Genomic DNA, 22,576 nt, shown 5'->3' on the forward strand with positions numbered 1-22,576 from the left:
AGTTGAAAGTACAGGTTCAAGCCATTGTAACTTTGAAAAATCGTAAGTTGGACTGTCATAAGTCTGGGGGGGGGGGGGGTGCTTGTATTCACTGTAACATCGTAACTCCTCTTTGATTTACGGAGGCCAACATGCCAATAAGCACATCAACGATGTTGGGCTGTACCCACTGGGTCACTAGGGGGGCACAGACTGCACCGGGTGACACCATCAGAGGGAGGTGACCCCAAAACATCGGCCTATAAAATTTTTGTGCAGTGTTTTAGCAGAAATCTATTACTTTTTATAAAAATATCCCTGTCGTTCATTCTAACAACAAAACCATTTTTCACCAGCCCAGCTGACAATGTATCAATATACGAGGCTAAAACTCTATGTTCATTTCATTTTTGAACCTTCTGCCATGCTCCGTTCAGACCTGTCATCGTGACCCGACGACAACGGCACTTCGAATCCCATGGTTCCATCCGCATGCGCCCATCAGCAAGCGCTGTTGTTTTTGTTGCTGCTGCTCTTGTCAAATGCTCTGGGTGTTGTGACCGTTAGTGTTTGCAAACCAAGATCAATAGCTGCTTGGATATTGAAGTTGTAATTTAAAGGTGTAATTTTAATTTTGCTAGTTGTTTATCTCACTACTGCCGCCGTTACATTCAGTGATCTCCGGGAATTACGGGTAACATTAGTACAAAAAACATTACTAAGGATTCTGTATAGTTTGGTACGGGGGGGGGGGGGCGCGGGGGAGGTCCATGTGGGGGTGGGGAGAGGGGGTGTGGGTGACACCAACCCTAGTGACAGCACTGATGGAAACCGTGGAGACTGCCTCAGATTTATTGTCTGAGTACATACATGGCATCACATACAGCGCTGAGATTCCTTTTATTGAGGGCCAGGCAGAATCACCACTGTTCGGTAGAGCAAATAAAACAACTGTACACATGTAAACAAATAAAGAAATGAAAACAAACTGAGAAAAAAACCACTAAAATGCACAAGAGTCCTTAAACAAGTCCCCCATTGAGTTTGCCATTGAGGGGTCTGATGGTGGAGGGGGAGCAGAACCTGGTGGGTGTGAGTCTCTTGGCCCCTGAAGCCAATCTCCTGGCGGCAGCAGCGAGAACAGGGGGCGTGCTGGGTGGTGATCTCTGCTGCTGCCCTCCCGACGGTGGCGTTCCCCACACGAGATTCCCGACCTTTTGATGGCTGGCAGGTAACCACAGCAGGGGGTGGGGGGGGGGAACTCGCATACTCCTTACAGACAGCGCCAGATTTGAATCCGGGTCCCCGACTCTGTGACAGTGTTGCGCTAACCGTGCCACAAAATAAACTTTATTCGCAGAAACAAATATACATACAGAGGAAAACATAGCAAAGTCTTTTCACATTTTCGTGTGTACATTTCCTTACCCGAAGCTGTTGTGTGAACAGTTAATTTTTCTGCATGTCTTCCTTGCCATCTCCCTTTCGCTTTCGGTTTCTCTGTGTCTTTCAATGCCCTCTGTTCTCATGGTTATTTCCAAAAGAAACAAGCAACTAAACAACTGGTAACTGTGGACTCGACAACAGAAATCCCAGAGACGCATTCCTTCCCCATGCTTCACAGGACAGGGAAAGGCTGACAAGGGGAGGCCGTACTTAGGAAGTGATCAACCACTTTCCTCGAGAGAGAACGATGCCACTCTGAGCTCTGCCTTGTGGCCTTGGGGAAATTCTTGGTTATTTCCCAGAAGTGACATCTCAACCATCAGTCTTGGGAATTGTTGTAGGATCCACGGCAGCTATTAGCCCCCTGGCACCCATCCACTAGCCCCTCATCTCCCCACCCCCCCCCCCCAATTCTCCCCCTTCACTTGTGATGCAGGAGGGTGATTTACAGCGGGTGATGAGCCCACTGACCCCGGGTGGAGGTAATGGGAGCATTGTGGGGTGGGGGGGGGGGGTCACAGGGAGAACGTGCAAACTCCATGCGCGCACATAGGGATACACACACAGACACACACACACACACACACACAAAGACACACTCACACACACAGGCACATACACACAGACACATAGACACATTCATACACACAAACATGCATACATACACACACACACACACACACACAAAGACACATTCACACAGACACACTCACACACACAGACACATAGACACACACACAAACATATAAACATAGACACACACACACACACACAGAGGCACATAGAAATACAGACACACACATTAGAAACATACACATACATACATAGACACACACACACACACATAGACACACTCTCACACACACAGGCACACTACCCCCACCCCCCACACACATAGACACTCTCATACACATTCACACACAGACATAAGCACAGACACACACTGCTACACACACACACACACACACACACACACACACACACACACACACACACACACACACACACAGGCGCTCACAGTAGCGGAGGTGGGGATCGAACCCGTGAGTCAGTGGTTCCACCGGTTCATTGCAGTACTGATAAGAGCCTCTGCTGAGGTTAAGGTTGGAAGGGGAAGTGGATCAGACACTCCTGTCGATAGAGAACATTTATACTCAGTGACCACCTCTCAGCCGGTCCCTACACGTATGACCATGAGGGGCAAAGGGAGGAACAGCTGCTACAAATGTGGGCACAGCAAGATCCCACAAACAGAATGCTGCATCTCTATCCCTCCCTCACCGCCCCTCCCATGTTGGGAATCTCCCTCACTGCCCCCTCCCACAGTGGGAATCTCCCTCACTGCCCCTCCCACAATGCAGAGCTCCTTCACTGCCCCACACACAGTGGGAATCTCCCTCTTTGCCCCCTCCCACAGTGAGGAGCTCCCTCATTCCTTCCCACAAAGAGGAGCTCCCTCACCACCCCCTTCTACAGTGAGGAGCTCCCTCATCCCCCCTCCCACAATGTGGATCTCCCTCCTCAATGCCCCTCCCAAAGTGGGGAAGCTCCCTCATTCCTCCCCTCTCTCCACTCTGTGTTGAGGGCATAACAGATAAATCTTTGCTCTTAGAATTTTGACATAAAAGTTGCTTCAAAAACCACCACCTGCTTCATCAGGTGATTTTCTAGAAACTTCTTAAGTGCTGCGTATGTCACTTCTTCCGCTACCGTCCCCAGCCCCCCACCCCCCCGGCTCTCCTCGTGGGGGAGGGAGGGGAATGATCTTCAGGGAGGGCGAGGGAACACAAGGCTCTGCAGACCCTGAAAACCTAAGCGGGCAGGGGGAAGAGAGAGAGATGGGGTCAGCATCCGTGGGGAGCGAGAAGTCAGAGGAATGCTCCCCAACCCGCAGCCCGATTATAAACGGGGTCCAGATCCCGAAATGCCCCCCCTTCCCCCCACGGTTGCTGACAGACCTGTCGAGTCACACCACGTGTTGCGCTCAACCCGCCTCCTCCCCCGGGGCAACTCAGATCAAAGAATTAACCACGTTAGAGGAAGTAACCCAGGTTTCTCTGTCGAGATGGTGCACTGGGTGAATGGGTTTCAGGTGTCCTGTGATTGGCTCACGGGGAGAGAGCAACACACTTGAACGCTTCCAGGAATCAACATTACGTAGAGGTCCAAGCTGCGGGCAGGAGGTAGTGAAAATCTCAGCGTGAACGCCTGGCAAGGGTTCCTGGCCGTTGCTCTTCGTCGTGAAAATCTCAGCGTGAACGCCCGGGCATGGGTTCTTGGCCACTGCTCTTCACCATCTTTACCTCCTTCACCACAGGTATACCTACCCCCTCCCTCCCCAACACCAGCTCTAATTTTGAAAGGCGTGGGCAGAGTCGAGAGGGTGGCGCCGTTAGCTCAACACTGTTACAGCACCAGTGACCCAGATTCGAGCTCAGCGGTACCTGCAAGGAGTTTGTGCCTTCACACCCCCAGCTGTGTATGGGACGCCCAACCTTCAACGTACTGGTGACGTGGGCCCGGTTTTCCGAGAGAAAATTTCAATGAGAAAGGTTTCTCCACCCCTCCACCCCTTCCCCCCGCAGTGGATGAAGTCCAGGATAAGAGGGGCGCAACCTCAGGATGGAGGGGCATCCGGTTAGGCATGGGGGAGTTTTTTCAGTGGGTGGGGTGGGTGGTGAATCTGTGGGATCTGGGTGGCAGAGGCCGGGAGACACGAAAATCTACAGAAGGAGCCTGCGCGGAAGCGCTGAGGGGACACGGCGTCCGCGGGAGGTCGGGGGGTATCACCGATGTTTCGGGCCTGAGCCCTTCCGCAAGGGATAAGCAAAGAACATGAAGGCGGAAGAATGAGGAGTGAAGACCAGCCGGGGTGGGTGGGGGGCAGGAAGGTGGGCAGAGTTAGGGAGGGCAGGTCATTTGGTGGGTTTAAGGCAGAGACTGATAGGTTCTTGATTAGCCAGGGCGTCAAAGGTTACGGGGAGAGGCCGGACAGTGGGGCCGAATGGATCAGCTCACGATTAAATGATGGGGCAGACTGGATGGGTTGAGTGGCCTCTTTCTGCTCCTTGGTCTTGTGGCCTAACCCAAGAAGTGGGAAGGGAGGAGAGAGACCTTCGACCAGGCCAAGTCAGGAGATGCGGCGGGACAGGGGAGGGAAACGCTTGGGGCCTGAGCGAGGAAAGATGGCGGGTCGGCGGCCCCAAGCGTTGGCCGTCTGCTCCTCTTCACCCCAACCCCCGCAGTTTCTCCTGCCCCAGGCCCTCGAGGAGATCGGCACGGGGAGTGGGTCCCTCTGTGTCAGGATGTCGGGGGGCAAGGCTCCGGGGTGGGGGAGGAAGGTTTGAGTTTAGCAGGACAGTAAATTCCACTCATAGAACAATCCAGCACAGTTCAGGCCCTTTGGCCCATCATGAGGTTCCTATATGAATCCTCTCAGCAAACTAAATCTTCCCCGCACCTTGTCTTGCATCCAGCTGCCTGTCTAAGAATGACCCTCCACAGTGAGCAGCTCCCTCTGCCCCTCCTACAGTGTGAAGCTCCCTCACTGCCCCTCCCTCAGTGTGAAGCTCCTTCACTGCCCCTCCCTCAGTATGAAGCTCCTTCATTGTCCCTCCCACAGCCTAAAGCTCCCTCACCATCCCTCCCTCAGTGTGAAGCTCCCTCACTGCCCTCCCTCAGTGAAGCTCCCTCACTGCCCCTTCCTCAGTGTGAAGCTCCTTCATTGCCCCTCCCACAGCTTGGCTCCCTCACTGTCCCTCCCTCAGAGTGAAGCTCCCTCACCAGCCCTCCCTCAGTGTGAAGCTCCTTCACTGCCCCTCCCTCAGGGTGAAGCTTCTTCATTGCCCCTCCCACAGCCTGCTCCTTCACTGTCACTCCCTCAGTGTGAAGCTCCCTCACTGCCCCTCCCTCAGTGTGAAGCTCCCTCACCTCCCCTCCCTCAGTATGAAGCTCCCTCACCGCCCCTCCCTCAGTGTGAAGATCCCTTATCTCCTTTCCTTCAGAGTGAAGCTCCCTCACCATCCTTCCCACAGTGTGAAGCTCCCTCATTCTTCTCTACAACAGACAAATCAGTGGACTGCAGAAAGTGAATCAAGAACCAATCTGGGAAATCGGGGTTTTCCAGCCTGGGTTAGGCCTGGTAAACTTTAACCAAACATTAAGGGGAATCCCTTGACAGGCAATGAGACAAAGAGCTGATGTAACTTGTTGTAAACACAGGAATATTTAATGAGAAGTACATTTCTGGAGTTGCAACCTCGACCAGTGTCATGTCCTCAAGGTTCTATTAGGACTGTGTCTGTGTGTCTCCTTCATTCATTGTTTTCAAGCCAGTCTCAGCATTTCCTGCCTCTCCTGCGGACGAACGCTCTCTCTCTCTCTCTCTCTCTCTCTCCCTTCACTCTGAATTCAGTGTGTCTTTGAAGACTATCACTTTTTAAAGACTGTCTGGAGAATTATTCTTTCTCCTCTCTCTCTCCTGCCTTTTCTCTCCTCCCTCTCTCTCTCCCACTTTTCTCTCTCTCTCACTCTCCCCTTCTCTCGCTTTCCCTTGTCTTTCTCTCTCCTCTTTTCCCTTTTCTCTCTCTCACTCCTCTCTCTCTCCCCACTTGTCTTACTCTCTCTCTCTCTCTTTCTCCGACTTCCCTTTTCCCTTTTTTCTCTACCCCATCTCCTCACCCCTTCGCAGTGCAGCTCTCTCTTTCTCCTGCTCTCCAGATCTCCTTGGGCGTGTGGTACCTATCTCCCATCCTCTCAGCGATGGAGCCCCTCACCTGGACCCTGTTCACCGTTCTGCTGATCAGCTGCCAGGTCCCAAGTAAGTTGTCTTCCCCCCCCCCCCCCCCCCCAACCACCGAGAGAGGAAAAGGGAAGTGGGGAGTCTTCGGAACTCTGCGGTGGAAGTAGAGTGTACGATGATGCTTCAAGCCAACGGGAGGTCGAATCTTGAGGAGGGAGGAAGAGGAGGGGAGGAAGGTGGAAAGTCACAGGGAGAGGGGAGAAGGCAGTGAGTGAGGTTCAAGTCAGACCAGCCAGGAGGAGCGGGCTTGCTCCCCTCTGCTGAATTGTACGGTCTGTAATTCTTCCCCAACCCCCATCATTCTGTCTTTGATATGTCACAATGAGAAGGAGGAGTTGGCCGTTGGGCCCTGCTCCGCCATTCAACGTGATCACGGCTGATCTGATGAGGGGCTCCTCTCCAGGTCCCCATGTCCCTTAATTCCCCTACGGTGTAGAAATCGATCCAATTTCGACTTAAATATATACACTGAGGTCGCCCCCCCTTCCCCCACCACTGCTTCAATGGGCAGCGAATCCCACTGATTCACTGCCCGCTGGGAAAAGCAGTTCCTCCATGTCTCTGCCCTACTCTGGATCTCATCTCCAACATGTATCTCATCTCCAATCCTGGTCTCCCTATTTGAGGACGGACTGGCTTTGGAGGGGGTACCTGACCAGTTCCTTTTATTGTCAATAATACATTAAAAATGTAACATGCATCATAAATGCCAACGTTTGCCGGCCAGGAGGCAGACAGAGTCGTCGTGAGCATTACCCAGCGACCCCTAACAGTAAGAGGAGGGGGGGGGTCCCTTCAGAGACACCGTGGATTCACCTCCCATACTCCCACAAAGGTCCGTCGGCCGCCCGAGCCTCAGATCTGAACCACCGGCTCAATTGGCTCCCTGAGGCCCCTTCGGGAACCCTCCTTGCCCTGAGCGCTCTGTGCGAAGGGGGGAGAAAGAACACTGATCTAAACTTTTTAAAAATTTTAGATGGTAAATGAGCCACGAGCCAAATTTGCCCTCAACCCCCCACCCGGTACGTTTAGAAACAGACAAGAGGAGAACGTACAAACTCCTTGGAGACAGCGTGGGGGTGGTGTCCCAGTCGCTGGCGCAGACCACTACGCCGCCCCTAAACCTCTCTCCTTTCACCCTTAACCCACATTCTCCGGTTTGCATCTCACCTCCCCTCAGTGGGGGAACACCTCTGTCGACGCCCCCTCGTAACTGTGCGTGCCCTCTGTCAAATCTCCCCTATAGTCTTCTACGCTCCAGGGAACAAAGTCCTTTGACACTGTTAGCGTGGCGGTCGATGAAGGGCTCAAGCCCGAAACTTTGGTTATGTCTCTTTACCTTTGCTGTACGTGACCTGTTGAGAGACTCCAGCGTCTTGTATTTTTTACGCGCTAAGAATAAATAGTTCAAAAGACAGTGCAAAAGGTATATTAATTTTTAAAAAATCAGTATTGTAATCCGTAATTAGGTAGTGTTCACTTTAATCTAATAATTCCTGTAATTTACAACATTTTAATTCGAAATGTTGGTGCTCTAACACCGCTGCCATCATAATTAGCCCACAATCCCCCAAGTTTACAGATAAAGCCTCACTAATGGACCCTAAAACTTAATGAAGACTCTTACCAGGCAGGGACAGGGGGACACTTCAGGTGGGGGGGGGGGGTCGCCCCAGCAGCGAGCAACACCGGCCGGCTCCCCGTCTTGGCTGCCGCCATTTTATTCGGACACATCTTTATTCAATCATCTGCTGCGGGCGGGGGCTCCGCTGGCTGTGCGTTCACTCTCGTCTTCACCAAGGGCTTGTGTGCTGCTTCGGAGAGCTTTTACAATTTTAAACTTTAAATTTTTAATTATCCTTATGTATATTAATGTTTTATTTGCTTGTTGATTTCCTTGATTTTTTTTTGCCGGTTGCTTGGGGTTTCCAGTTGCTTGGGGTTGCCAGTTGCTTGGGGTTGCCGGTTGCTTGGGGTTGCCGGTTGCTTGAATTCTGGATAACCGGGGATTTTTTTTACTGTTTTTGATGAAGTTGCATTATAAAATTAAATTTAGACATACAGCATGGTAACTGGCCACGAGTCCGTGTGACCTAATTTACACCCAATTGACCTACCCCCCCTCCTGTCATTAGGTTTTGAAGGGTGGGAGGAAACTGGAGGAGCCTCCCTCCACCGGGGAAAACCCATGCACACACGGGAGGGACACAGGAATTGCGGGATTCGAACCCTGGTAGCTGCCACTGTAGCAGAACTACAGGGTAGTACAGGGCCTTCGGCCCTCAATGTTGTGCCGACCCACATCTTCCTAATTTTGCAGAAATCTGTTATCTGCCCCGTTCCATAGACGCGTGTGGACGATTGACATTTGTCTCTTGTTCCTGTCTTTGCAGTTTTTGGCTCGAGGTACTCCGGAAATGCCGGGGTCCCGTGCTGCCAGATGTACCTGAAAACGACATTCCCAGAGAATTCCTACTCGCTATTGGAGACATACAAGACAAAACCAGCCAATGGACATTGCTTTGAATATCTGGAGTAAGCACAGGGCTGTTTGAGGACAGGACGGAGGATTTGAGAAATAATTTCAAGTTGTAAACAATGGAGTATGGGTCATGTGGGGATGGGTCTGTCGCTGTGCAACACTGGGGTACAGTATTGGTGGGGACAGGTCTGTTGCTGTGCAACACTGGGGTACAATACTGATGGGGACAGGTCTGTTGCTGTGCAACACTAGGATACAGTACAGGTGGGTACGGGTCAGTACCTGTGTAATATTGGGTTAGAGTACTGGAGGGGATGGGTCTGTCGCTGTGTAACACTGGGTGTATTGTACCAGTGGGGATCTTGAATGAGGCCATATGGTTTTATCTGTTTTTGTTTCTGTTGCTTTTTGACCTTTATTACTTGTAAGCACCACACTAACTGTAGCACCACACCCCTTGTCACGTGCTACTAAAATTACTCTCTTCTATCTCCTGGCACAGGTTCACGATGAAGAATAACTGGACCTTCTGTGTGAGGTCCAGTCTTGCCCAGAAGCTGAAGGAAATTGTCGATTCCAGATCCCCAGGTAAGAAATCCATCCTCAAGTGAGGTCACTCCTTCTCGCTCCCCCGAGTGCTGGCTATGACCTGGGACATGATGGGTTCCTCTCCCAGCACAGAACCGGAGGATTCGATCCCCATCCCTGGTTTTATGTGTGTATGTGGGTGGGGGGTGTGCACGTGTGGAGTCTGCATGACCTCCCTGTCACTGTGAGGGGTTCCCTACCCTTCCCACCTCTGGACACTGTCCACAGGGGGCAGAGACCGGTGGGGGGGGGGGGGGGGGAAGCCGAAAGGGACAAAACGGGGTGGGTATGGGTTGGCATAGTCCTGTGAGCTGAAGGGCCTCTCACTGCATCGTGTTGCCACACTGAACTCAGTCATTGATCGCGTGCACAGCGCCTGAGCTTGTGCTTTGGTGCCGCAGGTTCGGTGGATGCAGACACACTACGTGGACCCATCAGACTGGAGTCACCCCACACAACACTGAAAGGTCAAGTTGGACAGGCAGAGAACCCAGCCTCCATTGCCTCCCTCGCTTGGCTACAGGAACAGGAACCAAGCACCAGTACGCCAGCTTTCCCCTTGCTCCGGTCAACTGGACGCCATGGAGACGGCATGATCAACACCAGTCCACCAGACTTACCCTTCCCCCAGTCAACTAGACACCATGAAGAGGAGGGCATGGCTACCATTGGTCCATCAACCTTACCTTTCCCTCGGTCAACTGGACACCATGGGGATGGCATGATCAACACCGGTCCACCAGACTTCCCCCGGTCAACTGGACGCTATGAAAAGGAGGGCATGGTGACCATTGGTCCATCAACCTTACTTTTCCCCCAGACAACCAGAGTCCATGAAGAGAAGGGTACAGCCACCACCAGTCCTTCTGCCTCACCCTTCCCTGGGCTGAAGCAGCAAGGTGTCCGCGTTGGTCCACCAACTCAACCATCCCACCAGCGGACTGGCCCCTTGGACAGGCATGAGATTGGTGACCAAATGAGCCCAGGTCACATCCCCAGTGAGGGTAAGGAGAACTCCATGCTGGGGTGGGGCTGGGGGTGAGAGTGGAGTGGGGGTTGTTGGTAACACCAAGAGCTGCTAAACCAACCTCTAGGAATGGCAGATTCCCAGATCAAAACACACGGAAATGCTGGAGAAACGCGGCCGGTCTTGCAGCGTCCTTCTGGTCTGTGCCAAAATATTTTTCTTCTTGGCCCCACTGACCTGCACCCCAACCCTCTGTACCCCTCCCATCCATGTACCTGTCCAAATTCTTCTTAAATGTTAAAACTGAGCCCGCATTCACCTCTTCGGCTCATTCCCTACCCCCATCTCTCTCTGTGTGAAGAAGTACCCCCTAAACTTTTTTCCCTTTCACCCTTAACCCACGTCCTTTGGTTTGTATCTCACCAACCCTCAGTGGAAGAAGCCCAACTACATTTACTCTGTCTGTCCCCCTCATCATTTTAAATACCTCAATCAAATCTCCCCTCATTCTTCTACGCTCCAGGGAATAAAGTTCTAACCTGTTTAATCTTTCCCTGTAACTCAGTTCCTGAAGTCCGGGCAACATCCTAGTATATCTTTCCTGTAGTTTGGTGACCAAAACTGCACACAATTCTCCAAATTTGGCCTCACCAATGTCTTATACAACTTTACCATCACATCCCAACTCCTGTACTCAATACTTTGATTTATGGCCAATGTGCCAAAAGCTCTCTTTCCAACGCTGTCCACCTGTGATGCCACTTTCAGGGAATTCTGTATCTGTTCCCAAATCTCTCTGTTCTATCGCCTTACTAAAGTCCATGTAGACATCATCCATAGCCTTTCCTTTGTTAACTTTCCTGGTGACCGCCTCAAAAAACTCTATGTTCCCTATCCCATCATCTTCCTGCGCTCCATGGAACGAAGTCCCAGCCTGCTTGACTTCTCCCTGTAGCTCAGTGGCCATTCCAGCCCCCCCACCCCAAAATTTTGGCAACATCCTCGCAAATCCTCTCTGGCCCTCTCTGGCCCAACATCTTTCCCCGCAGCACAATTCTCCAAATGTGGCCTCACCACGGAGGGTCACGGTGTGGCTGTCGACCAACGTCCCTCAGCCCCGGTTCGGTTTGGCCGGGTGTACCCTACCCACAGAGCTCCAACGCTCAGAAACAGGCCATTCGTCCCATCCCTTCCATGCTGACCTACTTGCCCATATTAGGTCCACACTGTCCAAACCCTTCATATTCACGTACCCTCTGAAATATCTGTAATTTGGTCGGACAGCGTGGAAACAGGCCGTCAGCCTAACATGTCCATGCCGACCTAAATGTCCCACCCACATTGGTCCCGCCTGCCTGCATTTGGCCCCACACCCCTCTAAACCCGTCCTATCATGGATCAGTGACAGCCACTTCAGTTCTGTGTCTCACTCCCACGCCCACGTCTAGTCCACGGCCTCATGGACTATCCCACTGAGACCACCTGTAAATTGGAGGAGCAGCTCTTGATCTTTCTGTCTGGCCCCTCTCCAACCGGATAACACTGACTTCTCCCGGTTTCCACTGGCCCTCTCCCCGTTCCCCCTCCCCTGTTTCCTTTCCTCCAGCTCTCCACCCCCCTTCCGTCTCCGCTCACAGAGCCGCCCCACCACCCCCCCCATTTGCTGCTGTGCCCCCCTCCCTCCTCCTGCCGGTGGGACTGTGCTCCTCCCCCCTGCCCCTTCCCACCCCCCGCCATTTTGTCCAGACGCCTGCCGACATTTTGCTCACACCTTGATGAAGGGCTCAAGCCCGAAATTGCTACTTAAAGGACCTGCTGAGTTTCTCCAGCATTGTGTTTTTACTAAAAACTATTCAGGACTTCAGTACCCTGCCTCGTGCTGAATGTGCAGTAGTCCCTAGTGGGGCCAGATTGTCCCCACTGTGAATGGCTGTTCTAAGGCCATTACATATTATGTCCTAGTTAAACCCAGCGCCCTCTTTCCCCACAGATATTCCTGATAGTTCTTTATCTGAATCCTTGCTGGAAGCATCTTGGTCTTTACTCCATCTCCTGCATCTTCCACTCCGCGACCCATCCCTTTCCTGCTGGGAGCCATGGCTGCAAAGCAAGATCCCAGTGGATCGTGGGAGCGTACTATGTCACCTGCTCCGCATTTAAAAGGCTCTGTGTTCTTTGATGATCTGGCAGATGTGCGAAAGCGAGGCAGTGCAGAGTTGGTGCCGGGAATCCTTTCCGACCCCGGTCATTCCTGGAAGCATCGTCGAGGTCCGGGGGAGGTGGCGACCAGCAACAGTTCGCAGCATAACACATTCTTGGGCCTGCTGGCTGTGGTGGTTTGCGGTGGTCTGCTTGGAGTGGTGATCAAACAAAGGGTCAAGTCCATGGGGCCAATGCAAGGTAGATTCACAAGCACCCTCATGAACTTGCATGCAGCGCGCTGCGAAGATGGGGGCTTGGGATGGGCAGGGGGTACAGACGTAACCTCAGAGTCTGCATGTGGCCCCAGTTCCACCCCGACTTCTAGGGGTGGCGGGGGGGTGCATATGTATGTGAGTGTACATATGTATGTGTTTGTGTATGTTTGTGAGAATGCATGCATTTGTGCGTGTGTGTGTGTGTGTGTGTGTGTGTGTGTGTGTGTGTGTGTGTGTGTGTGTGTGTGTGTGCGTGCATTCGTGAGTGTGCGTGTGATTGGGTATGTGTTTGTGGGTGTATGTGCATTTGTGGGTGTGTGTGCATTTGTGAGTATGCATGTGTTTGTGTGTGTGTGTGTTTGTGTGTATGCGTGCGCGCATGTGTGTGTGTGTGCGTGCATGCGTGTGTTTGCGCAGGTGTGCGCATGTGTGTTTGTGCGTGTGTGCGTTTGTGGGCATGTGTTTGAAGATGTGTGCGTTTGTGGGCATGTGTTTTGGGGTGTGTGTGTTTGTGAGTATGCGTTTGTGGGCATGTGTTTGTGGGTGTGTGTTTGTGGGTGTGTGCATTTGGGTGGACATGTGCTTGTGAGTATGCGTGCATTTGTGAGTGTGTTTGTGGGTGTATGTTTGTGGACTTGTGAGTGTGTGTGTGTTTGTGAGAGTGCATGTTTGTGTGTGTGCGCGCGTGTGTGTGCGTGCATGCGTGTGTGTGCGCAGGTGCGCGCATGTATGTTTGTGGGTGTGTGTGTTTGTGGGCATGTTTGTGGGTGTGTGTTTGTGGGTGTGCGCATTTGGGTGGACATGTGTTTGTGAGTATGCGTGCGTTTGTGTGTGTGTTTGAGGGTGTATGTTTGTGGACTTGTTAGTGTGTGTGTTGCTCTCCATTGCAGGCAAAATCTTCGCTAGGATTCTACTAAATAGAATAATACCTAGTGTCGCCGAGAATATTCTCCCAGAATCACAGTGCGGCTTTCGCGCAAACAGAGGAACCACTGACATGGTCTTTGCCCTCAGACAGCTCCAAGAAAAGTGCAGAGAACAAAACAAAGGACTCTACATCACCTTTGTTGACCTCACCAAAGCCTTCAACACCGTGAGCAGGAAAGGGCTTTGGCAAACACTAGAGCGCATCGGATGTCCCCCAAAGTTCCTCAACATGATTATCCAACTGCACGAAAACCAACAAGGTCGGGTCAGATACAGCAATGAGCTCTCTGAACCCTTCTCCATTAACAATGGCGTGAAACAAGGCTGTGTTCTCGCACCAACCCTCTTTTCAATCTTCTTCAGCATGATGCTGAACCAAGCCATGAAAGACCCCAACAATGAAGACGCTGTTTACATCCGGTACCGCACGGATGGCAGTCTTTTCAATCTGAGGCGCCTGCAAGCTCACACCAAGACACAAGAGAAACTTGTCCGTGAACTACTCTTTGCAGATGATGCCACTTTAGTTGCCCATTCAGAGCCAGCTCTTCAGCGCTTGACGTCCTGCTTTGCGGAAACTGCCAAAATGTTTGGCCTGGAAGTCAGCCTGAAGAAAACTGAGGTCCTCCATCAGCCAGCTCCCCACCATGACTACCAGCCCCCCCACATCTCCATCGGGCACACAAAACTCAAAACGGTCAACCAGTTTACCTATCTCGGCTGCACCATTTCATCAGATGCAAGGATCGACAATGAGATAGACAACAGACTCGCCAAGGCAAATATCGCCTTTGGAAGACTACATAAAAGAGTCTGGAAAAACAACCAACTGAAAAACCTCACAAAGATAAGCGTATACAGAGCCGTTGTCATACCCACACTCCTGTTCGGCTCCGAATCATGGGTCATCTACCGGCACCACCTACGGCTCCTAGAACGCTTCCACCAGCGTTGTCTCCGCTCCATCCTCAACATCCATTGGAGCGCTTACACCCCTAACGTCGAAGTACTCGAGATGGCAGAGGTCGACAGCATCGAGTCCACGCTGCTGAAGATCCAGCTGCGCTGGATGGGTCACGTCTCCAGAATGGAGGACCATCGCCTTCCCAAGATCCTGTTATATGGCGAGCTCTCCACTGGCCACCGTGACAGAGGTGCACCAAAGAAAAGGTACAAGGACTGCCTAAAGAAATCTCTTGGTGCCTGCCACATTGACCACCGCCAGTGGGCTGATAACGCCTCAAACCGTGCATCTTGGCGCCTCACAGTTTGGCGGGCAGCAACCTCCTTTGAAGAAGACCGCAGAGCCCACCTCACTGATAAAAGGCAAAGGAGGAAAAACCCAACACCCAACCCCAACCAACCAATTTTCCCTTGCAACCGCTGCAATCGTGTCTGCCTGTCCCGCATCGGACTTGTCAGCCACAAACGAGCCTGCAGCTGACGTGGACTTTTTACCCCCTCCATAAATCTTCGTCCGCGAAGCCAAGCCAAAGAACAGAAGTGTGTGTGTGTTTGTGAGGGTGCGTGTTTGTGAGGGTGCGTGTTTGTGTGTGTGCGTGTGTGTGTGTGTGCGTGCATGCATGTGTGTGCGCATATACGCGCATGTGTGTTTGTGGGTGTGTGCATTTGTGGGCATGTTTGTGGGTGTGTGTTTGTGGGTGTGTGCATTTGTGGGCATGTGTTTGTGGGTGTGTGTATTTGGGTGCACATGTGTTTGTGAGTGTGCGTGCATTTGTGAGGGTGCATGTTTGTGTGTGTGTGCGCGTGAGTGTGTGTGTGTGCATGCGTGTGTGCGTGCAGGTGCGCGTGTGTGTGTTTGTGGGTGTGTGCATTTGTGGGCATGTGTTTTGGGGTGTGTGTGTGTTTGTGAGCATGCATTTGTGATTGTGTGTTTGTGGGTGTGTGCATTTGTGAGTGTGTTTGTGGGTGAGTGTTTGTGGGTGTGTGTGTTTGTGGGCATGCATTGGTGGGCATGTGTTTGTGGGTGTGTGTTTGTGGGTGTGTGCATTTGTGGGCATGTGTTTGTGGGTGTATGCATTTGGGTGGACATGTGTTTGTGAGTGTGCTTGTGTTTGTGAGTGTGTTTGTGGGTGTGAGCTTGTGGGTTTGTGAGTGTGCGTGTGTTTGTGAGGGTGCGTGATTGTGTGTGTGCATGTGTGTGCGTGCGCATGTGTGCATGCATGCATGTGTGTGCGCAGGTGCGCGCTTGTGTGTTTGTGAGTGTGTGCGTTTCTGGGCATGCATTTGTGGGTGTGTGTTTGTGGGTGTGTGCGTTTGTGGGCATGTGTTTGAGGGTGTGTGCGTTTGTGGGCATGTGTTTTGGGGTGTGTGTGTTTGTGGGTATTTGTTTGTGAGTGTGTGTTTGTGGGTGTGCATTTGGGTGTGCATGTGTTTGTGGGTGTGTGCATTTGGGTGTGTATGTGTTTGTGGGAGTGTGCATTTGTGAGTGTGTTTGTGGGTGTGCATTGGTGGGTGTGTATGTTTGTGGGCATGCGTTTGTGGGCATGTGTTTGTGGGTGTGTGCATTTGGGTGGACATGTGTTTGTGAGTGTGCGGGTGTTTGTGAGTGTATTTGTGTGTGTGTGTTTGTGAACGTGATTGTGCATGTATTTGTGAGGGTGCGTGTTTGTGTGCGTGTGTGTGTGTGTGTGTGTGCATGCGCTTGTGTGCGCAGGTGCGCACATGTGTGTTTGTAGGTGTGTGCATTTGTGAGTGTGTTTGTGGGTGTGTGTTTGTGGACGTGAGTGTGCGTGTGTTTTTGAGGGTGCGTATTTGTGTGTGTGTGTGTGTGTGTGTGCGCGTGCCTGCGTGTGTGTGCGCAGGTGCGCACATGTGTGTTTGTGGGTGTGTGTGTTTGTGGGCATGTTTGTGGGTGTGTGTTTGTGGGTGTGTGCATTTGTGGGCACGTGTTTGTGGGTGTGTGTTTGTGGGTGTGTGCATTTGCGTGGACGTGTTTGTGATTGTGTGTGTGCGCGTGTGCGCATGTGTGCGTGCATGCATGTGTGTGCGCAGGTGCGCACGTGTGTGTTTGTGAGTGTGTGTGTTTATGGCCATGCATTTGTGGGTTTGTTTGTGGGTGTGTGCATTTGTGGGCATGTGTTTGAGGGTGTGTGCATTTGTAGGCATGTGTTTTGGGGTGTGTGAGTTTATGGGTATTCGTTTTGTGAGTGTGTGTTTGTGGGTGTGTGCATTTGGGTGTGCATGTGTTTGTGGGTGTGTGCATTTGGGTGTGCATGTGTCTGTGTGCGTGTGTTTGTGGGTGTGTGTTTGAGGGTGTGTGTGTTTGTGGGCATGCGTTTGTGGGCATGTGTTTGTGGGTGTGGGCATGTGTTTGTGGGTGTGTGTTTTTGTGGGTGTGTGCATTTGGGTGGACATGTGTTTGTGAGTGTGCGTGCATTTGTGAGTGTGTTTGTGGACTTGTGAGTGTGCATGTGTTTGTGAGGCCGCATGTTTGTGTGTGCACGCGTGTGTGTGTGCGTGCATGCGTGTGTGCGCGCAGGTGTGTTTGTGGGTGTGTGCGTTTGTGGGCATGTTTGTGGGTGTGTGTTTGTGGGTGTGTGTTTGTGGGTGTGTGCATTTGGGTGGACATGTGTTTATGAGTGTGCGTGCATTAGTGAGTGTGTTTGTGGGTGTCTGTTTGTGGACTTGTGAGTGTGCGTGTGTTTGTGAGGGTGCGTGTTTGTGTGTGTGCGCATGTGTGTTTGCGTGAATGTGTGTGTGCACGCAGGTGCGCGCATGTGTGTTTGTGGGTGTGTGCGTTTGGGTGGACATTTGTTTGTGAGTGTGCGTGTGTTTGTGGGTGTGTGTTTGTGGGGGTATGTGTTTGTGGGCATGCGTCTGTGGACATGTGTTTGTGGGTGTGTGTTTGTGGGTGTGGGCATGTGTTTGTGGGTGTGTGTTTTTGTGGGTGTGTGCATTTGGGTGGACATGTGTTTGTAAGTGTGCGTCTGTTTGTGGGTGTGCGTTTGTGTACTTGTGAGTGTGCGTGTCTTTGGAAGGGTGCATGTTTGTGTGTGCGCACGTGTGTGTGCGTGCATGCGTGTGTGTGCGCAGGTGTGTTTGTGGGTGTGTGCGTTTGTGGGCATGTTTGTGGGTGTGTGTTTGTGGGCATGTGTTTGTGGGTGTGTGTTTCTGGGTGTGTGCATTTGGGTGGACATGTGTTTGTGAGTGTGCGTGCATTTGTGAGTGTGTTTGTGGGTGTCTGTTTGTGGACTTGTGAGTGTGTGTGTGTTTGTGAGGGTGCATGTTTGTGTGTGTGCGCGTGTGTGTTTGCGTGAATGTGTGTGTGCACGCAGGTGCGCGCATGTGTGTTTGTGGGTGTGTGCGTTTGTGGGCATGTTTGTAGGTGTGTGTTTGTGGGTGTGTGCATTTGGGTGGACATGTGTTTGTGAGTGTGAGTGTTTGCGTGTGTGTGTGTGTGTGCGCAGGTGTGCGCATGTGTGTTTGTGGGTGTGTGCATTTGTGGGCAAGTGTTTGTGGGTGTGTGTTTGTGGGTGTGTGCATTTGCGTGGACATGTGTTTGTGAGTGTGCATGCGTTTGTGAGTGTGTTTGTGGGTGTGTGTTTGTGGGCTTGTGAGTGTGTGTGTTTGTGAAGGTGTGTGATTGTGTGTGTGCGCGTGTGCGCGCGCATGTGTGCGTGCATGCATGTGTGTGCGCAGGTGCGCACGTGTGTGTTTGTGAGTGTGTGTGTTTGTGGCCATGCATTTGTGGGTTTGTTTGTGGGTGTGTGCGTTTGTGGGCATGTGTTTGAGGGTGTGTGCATTTGTAGGCATGTGTTTTGGGGTGTGTGATTTTATGGGTATTCGTTTTGTGAGTGTGTGTTTGTGGGTGTGTGCATTTGGGTGTGCATGTGTTTGTGGGTGTGTGCATTTGGGTGTGCATGTGTTTGTGTGCGTGTGTTTGAGGGTGTGTGTTTGTGGGTGTGTGTGTTTGTGGGCATGGGTTTGTGGGCATGTGTTTGTGGGTGTGTGTTTGTGGGTGTGGGCATGTGTTTGTGGGTGTGTGTTTGTGGGTGTGTGTTTTTGTGGGTGTGTTCATTTGGGTGGACATGTGTTTGTGAGTGTGCGTGTGCTTGTGGGTGTGTGTTTGTGGACTTGTGAGTGTGCGTGTGTTTGTGAAGGTGCATGTTTGTGTGTGCGCGCGTGTGTGTGTGCGTGCATGCGTGTGTGCGCGCAGGTGTGTTTGTGGGTGTGTGCATTTTTGGGCATGTTTGTGAGTGTGTGTTTGTGGGTGTGTGCATTTGTGGGCATGTGTTTGTGGGTGTGTGTTTGTGGGTGTGTGCATTTGGGTGGACATGTGTTTGTGAGTGTGCGTGTGTTTGTGAGTGTGTTTGTGGGTGTCTGTTTGTGGACTTGTGAGTGTGCGTGTGTTTGTGAGGGTGCGTGGTTGTGTGTGTGCGCGTGTGTGTTTGCGTGAATGTGTGTGTGCACACAGGTGCGCGCATGTGTGTTTGTGGGTGTGTGCATTTGGGTGGACATGTGTTTGTGAGTGTGCTTGTGTTTGTGGGTGTGTGTTTGTGGGTTATGTGTTTGTGGGCATGCGTCTGTGGACATGTGTTTGTGGGTGTGTGTTTGTGGGTGTGTGCATTTGTGGGCATGTTTGTAGGTGTGTGTTTGTGGGTGTGTGCATTTGGCATTTGGGTGGACATGTGTTTGTGAGTGTGCGTGTTTGTGCGTGAGTGTGTGTGTGTGTGTGTGTGTGTGTGTGCGCGTGTGTGTTTGCGTGAATGTGTGTGTGCACACAGGTGCGCGCATGTGTGTTTGTGGGTGTGTGCATTTGGGTGGACATGTGTTTGTGAGTGTGCTTGTGTTTGTGGGTGTGTGTTTGTGGGTTATGTGTTTGTGGGCATGCGTCTGTGGACATGTGTTTGTGGGTGTGTGTTTGTGGGTGTGTGCATTTGTGGGCATGTTTGTAGGTGTGTGTTTGTGGGTGTGTGCATTTGGCATTTGGGTGGACATGTGTTTGTGAGTGTGCGTGTTTGTGTGTGAGTGTGTGTGTGTGTGTGTGTGTGTGTGTGTGTGTGTGTGTGTGTGTGTGTGTGTGTGTCGCAAGTGCCTGAAAAGGAAGATAGGCAGTCAGTTCTTCCCACTGCCTCGTCCCGTGAGTAGCTGGCTTGGCCAGGCCCAGCGACGTTCCCACAAGTGGATCCTCCGAGCGCCCAATCCCCCCTCTCCCTACAGTGGCGATCATAGACCAGGCATGCGGGGCTGAGGTGCAGCGTCATCAGGTGGGCGAGGACAGGGTGTAAATCTCTCACAAGGTGCACCATCTCCTCCTGGCCGCGACGTCAATCATCTCCGATGTTACTTAATGCAGTTTTGTCAATTGATGCTTGCAGATGCCCAGGTCAGACTGATTTACTACAGCCAGCTCAGCAGCCCTGGGATCGAGACTGTTTGAGAGGGTCAGCAGCGTGGAGCATGAACCGATTGACAGCCGTCAATCTGGCAACGGTCAACAAGACGCTCCCTGCTCAGACCCGAGGCTTCTGAATAGCTGGCGGACATCAACTCTCAATTTTCCTTCCAACCCCCCCCATCTGTCCCGTGAACCTCCATGGTTGGAAACTTAACAGAACACATGCCCCAGGATGGTGGATGGAGAGGGAAGCTGGCAAGAGAGCCCTCGAGGATCTAGCTCATCTCAGTAACCATTCAAAGGTCCCATAAGTTCCTGCAACTATCACAGAATAATGCTGGACAACAACGCTTTTGTTCCCTGACGTTTGGGTGTATTTTACGGATTCTAGGCTGCTGATCACGAAAATCACCTTAAAAATTGCCTATCATGTACTACTTTTTTATAACCGATTTATATGATTTCCTGTCCAAACCGACAAAACTACGAAGGGAGTCACGTCGTTGAAAATTCATTTCCCGCACTTTGGACATCTTTCCCGCTGATCCTGCGATTAACACAGTGAAAGGTTTCACTGGGACATTGCAACCATGGAAAAGCGGTGTCAGGGCAACTGGAACCCATCGATGTTGGCCGACTACAGCATTATACGAGAGACATCAGATGCCGAGTACAGATAACAATCAGCGGTCAAACACTTTTAGGACGGTCGGACTAACGCAAAGTGTCAGCACCTTGATGCTTTTTGTCCATCGTAATCCCCAGTTTCCGCCCAGGAAGCGAACATTTTGGAAATAATTTGTTCAGTGTTGTGCATTAAAAATGTGATATTCACGATGGGCTTCAGCTTCTGCTGGCCACAGGGCAAACAGAGAGTGGCCGAGAGTGTTGCCTGGGTGCCCCAAACAATAGGAGAAAGAGAAGCAAAGAGGGACCCTACTCAGTGTCCGTGGGTTCGATCCATCGGCCTCCCGAGCTCCAGCCCCGATCAAGAAGCCTTCAGCACCCCGAGGCCCCTTCGTGCCCTCTTGAATCCCAGTACCGATACAGTCCCAATATCCCTGCTTCACGAAAGAAAAGCGTTCCAGTGAAACCTTCCATAGGGCGAAGACCCATTTCACTTCTATCAAAGGCCATTTCCGTAAAAGTGAGAACCCATTCAAATTTCTTTCGGGCGGGTTTCTCTGTAAAAGCCAATTTTCACCAAGTGGGGTGTACCTGTACCTGGTTCCCGCAAGCCCATCTCCAGCAGCGTGGGCGGGACCCTTAGCCACTGAGCCCCCTCGGTGGTCGTCCGCCGGGGTCACTGGCCCTGTAGGGTCTTCTCCCCTCCTTCTCCTCAATGGCGGGGGTGGTTTCCCCATTTCTGGTGCCCTGCTCCAGCAACCAAAGCATCTCTCTCCCAGGCCACCATTGGTGGAAGTCTCGATTTCGGCGTGGTCTTTGAACTTCCTTCCTTGCTGAGGCCAACGTTGAGAAGATGTCCAGAAGAGCTTCTTCCCCAAAGTGCGCGTGTGAGTCCAGAACTCCAGGAGACGGGAGAGAATTTCTGTGGGACCCAGTTAGAGTGGGACGTGTGCAGGATCCCTCCCCCATGCCCCAAAGACAGACTGGGATTGTGGGTTAATGGGGCCACACGGGCGTATTTGGGCGGTGTGGGCTGGAGAGACTTGTAATCTAGCTGTGTTTCTGAATTAAACATTTAATAACAACCTCTGTACTTTCGAAGCTCTGAATATTTTTGAATGAAACGGAGGGGGAGGGAGGAAGGTGGTGCACTGAGATGGGCCAAGGTGTCATCAATGGGTGGGATAGGGCCAAAGGACTGAGTGGCCTCTTTCTCTCTTCAACCAACCCCCAAGCTTATGGCCTTCTCCCTCTCTCTCTCTCTCTCTCTCTCTCTCTCTCTCTTTCTCTCTCTCTCTCTGTTTCCCCAATCTCTCTCTCCCTCTCTCTGTTTCCCCAATCTCTCTCTCCTTCTCTCTCTCTGTTTCCCCAACTCTCTCTTTCTTTAATTTCCCCTAATTTTCTTTTTGTTCTCTCTCATGACCACATTCTCACCTTCCAGTGGATGTGAAAGAATTCCTGGCCACGGGGGTTGTTGAAGTCGCTGGGCCAGTGCGATTCCTGCTGGGCCCTGACCTTTCGGAAGGCAGGTTTGGGATATCGACGAAAGGCAAACAAACTAGACCACTGTATAAAATAATTGTCCAGAACAGGAGAGGGCAAGTCTCATGTTGACTGAAATCGCGCTAACTCAGAGGACGCCATCCCGTATTCCCCATGTCGAGACATGAGTCCTTTATCCGGAAAATGAGATTGCAGAGCGATAAACAGAAATCGCGAAATGGCTCCCTGGCCATCCGCCAAAGCCTCCCGAACTCCTTGAAGGCAAGGCCTTCGAGACGACATCAACAACCGACCCGCTGAGCTGATCGGCGACGAACCTGCGGTGCAATTACCGACGTTAAACTTTTAACAAGCAAATTAGGCGAAAGATCGTCATTCTGCGGTGGAGTAAATTCACCTGGGCAAACTACTGTAGTTGGAGACAGCAGTTTTACTCACAAGGACTTCTGAACAAGGAGTCTGCCCCCGTACTCTCTCA

At 51.7% G+C, this 22,576-nt stretch overlaps 1 protein-coding gene across 1 annotated transcript; it reads left to right on the forward strand.

Moving 5' to 3' along the window:
- The first annotated feature begins 3,185 nt into the window (after positions 1–3,185).
- LOC138753054 (uncharacterized) lies at positions 3,186–21,680 on the forward strand. The gene is made up of 8 exons (XM_069915645.1): positions 3,186–3,467; positions 3,587–3,742; positions 6,145–6,244; positions 8,620–8,761; positions 9,211–9,296; positions 9,698–10,300; positions 12,454–12,663; positions 19,949–21,680. Exons 1-8 carry the CDS (start codon positions 3,186–3,188, stop codon positions 20,008–20,010), a joined length of 1,641 nt encoding a protein of 546 aa, XP_069771746.1. The 3' UTR covers positions 20,011–21,680.
- Positions 21,681–22,576: the final 896 nt, after the last annotated feature.

The sequence above is a fragment of the Narcine bancroftii genome, chromosome 2, assembly GCF_036971445.1.
Source record: "Narcine bancroftii isolate sNarBan1 chromosome 2, sNarBan1.hap1, whole genome shotgun sequence".
NCBI classification, from domain to species: Eukaryota; Metazoa; Chordata; class Chondrichthyes; order Torpediniformes; family Narcinidae; genus Narcine; species Narcine bancroftii.